We start from the raw sequence: 1,331 nt of genomic DNA, 5'->3' as shown, positions 1-1,331 counted from the left end.
ATATATACATAGTGTGTGTCTGTATGAGAACGAAACAGGCATACATTCTCGCAACCACATTCAGATCCACCCCCCCTCCCCACATACACAGTACTACCCCCCCACTTACCGTACGCGATTCCGCTTATTGTCCATAACCACGGCTCTATACGCATAGCCCCACCACTCAGCCGCTGCCCCACTCACAGCTGTTTCTGGTCTGCGTGCGCGTCTGTACTGATATACCACTGCCTGTCGTGCCATAGAGTCTAACACGCCTAGAACACCATGGTATTGGTATCCATCCAGCCGCAGGTAGAAGGCGGCCTGAGTGTGGGGGTGTGGGGGTGTGGGTGTGGATGGGGGATGATATATGCACATCTCAGTGTGTGTGTGTGTACATGTGTGTGAAGTGTGTGAAAGTGTGACAAGAGAGAGAGAATGAGTGTGTGTGTGTAGAAGAGTGTGACAAGAGACAGAACGCCGTCGGTACATGATACATCGAGAGTGGATGAATACATGCACACCTCAGGGTATGTATGTGTGTACATGTGTGCGTGTGTGTGTGTGTGTACATGTGTGTGCGTGTGTGCGTGTACATGTGTTGCTGTGTGTGTGTGTACATGTGTGTGCGTGTGTGTGTGTGTACATGTGTGAAAGTGTGTGTGTGCGTACATGTGTGTGAAAGTGTGACAAGAGAGAGTGCGTGTGCGTGTGTGTGTACGTGTGGGATATATGTGATGACCGTCTGTCCATGTATACGTACATGTTCATTAACGTGTACGTATGTCGAAAAACGTATACGTACATATCTACTACCGTTTACGAATATGTAAATTTAAGATTTCATAGATAAGTTTGTTTGTGATGGTTGCATGTCCTCGTATACGTACGTCTATTAACGCGTACGTGTATAGTCTATTCACACACACGCACATATCTATCCTATCTCCGTCAGTGAACATGTGATGCAATGGCCTTGTACATACTACCGAGTTTGTATGCAATCGTTGCATACTCACTTATTGCATCTCGTTTTAAAGTATGCCTATTAGCGTATATGTATCTGTACATTGCTGTATGCGTATATGGCTGTTAACGTATACGCACATGCCTATCCTATCGATATCGCCACATCCCGTTCTCAACTTACTGTGTCCCAGTGCTGTGGTTTAGCAATGTGAATGCAAAGCTACATTAGTTAACAACCTATCATGAATGTTGCCCGTAGATAACATCGATAACAGTTCGGCGATAAGGCAAGTATATATATATATATATATATATATGTATATATATATAAAATAGTAAATATAAATATATATATATATATATATATATATATGTGTGTG

At 43.4% G+C, this 1,331-nt stretch overlaps 1 protein-coding gene across 1 annotated transcript; it reads right to left on the bottom strand.

Annotated features, from left to right (window-relative positions):
• Positions 1-109: 109 nt before the first annotated feature.
• SARC_16367 (hypothetical protein) lies at positions 110-306 on the bottom strand (the record flags this gene model as incomplete). The annotated part of the gene is made up of 1 exon (XM_014289526.1): positions 110-306. A coding segment is annotated over one exon (197 nt), but the record flags the coding sequence as incomplete, so codon positions are not given.
• Between the last annotated feature and the right edge of the window lie 1,025 nt (positions 307-1,331).

Source organism: Sphaeroforma arctica (assembly GCF_001186125.1).
Source record: "Sphaeroforma arctica JP610 unplaced genomic scaffold supercont1.7913, whole genome shotgun sequence".
Classification (NCBI taxonomy): Eukaryota; class Ichthyosporea; order Ichthyophonida; genus Sphaeroforma; species Sphaeroforma arctica.
Note: the sequence above shows the minus strand (reverse complement) of the source record. Positions and strands in the feature narration are given on the sequence as shown.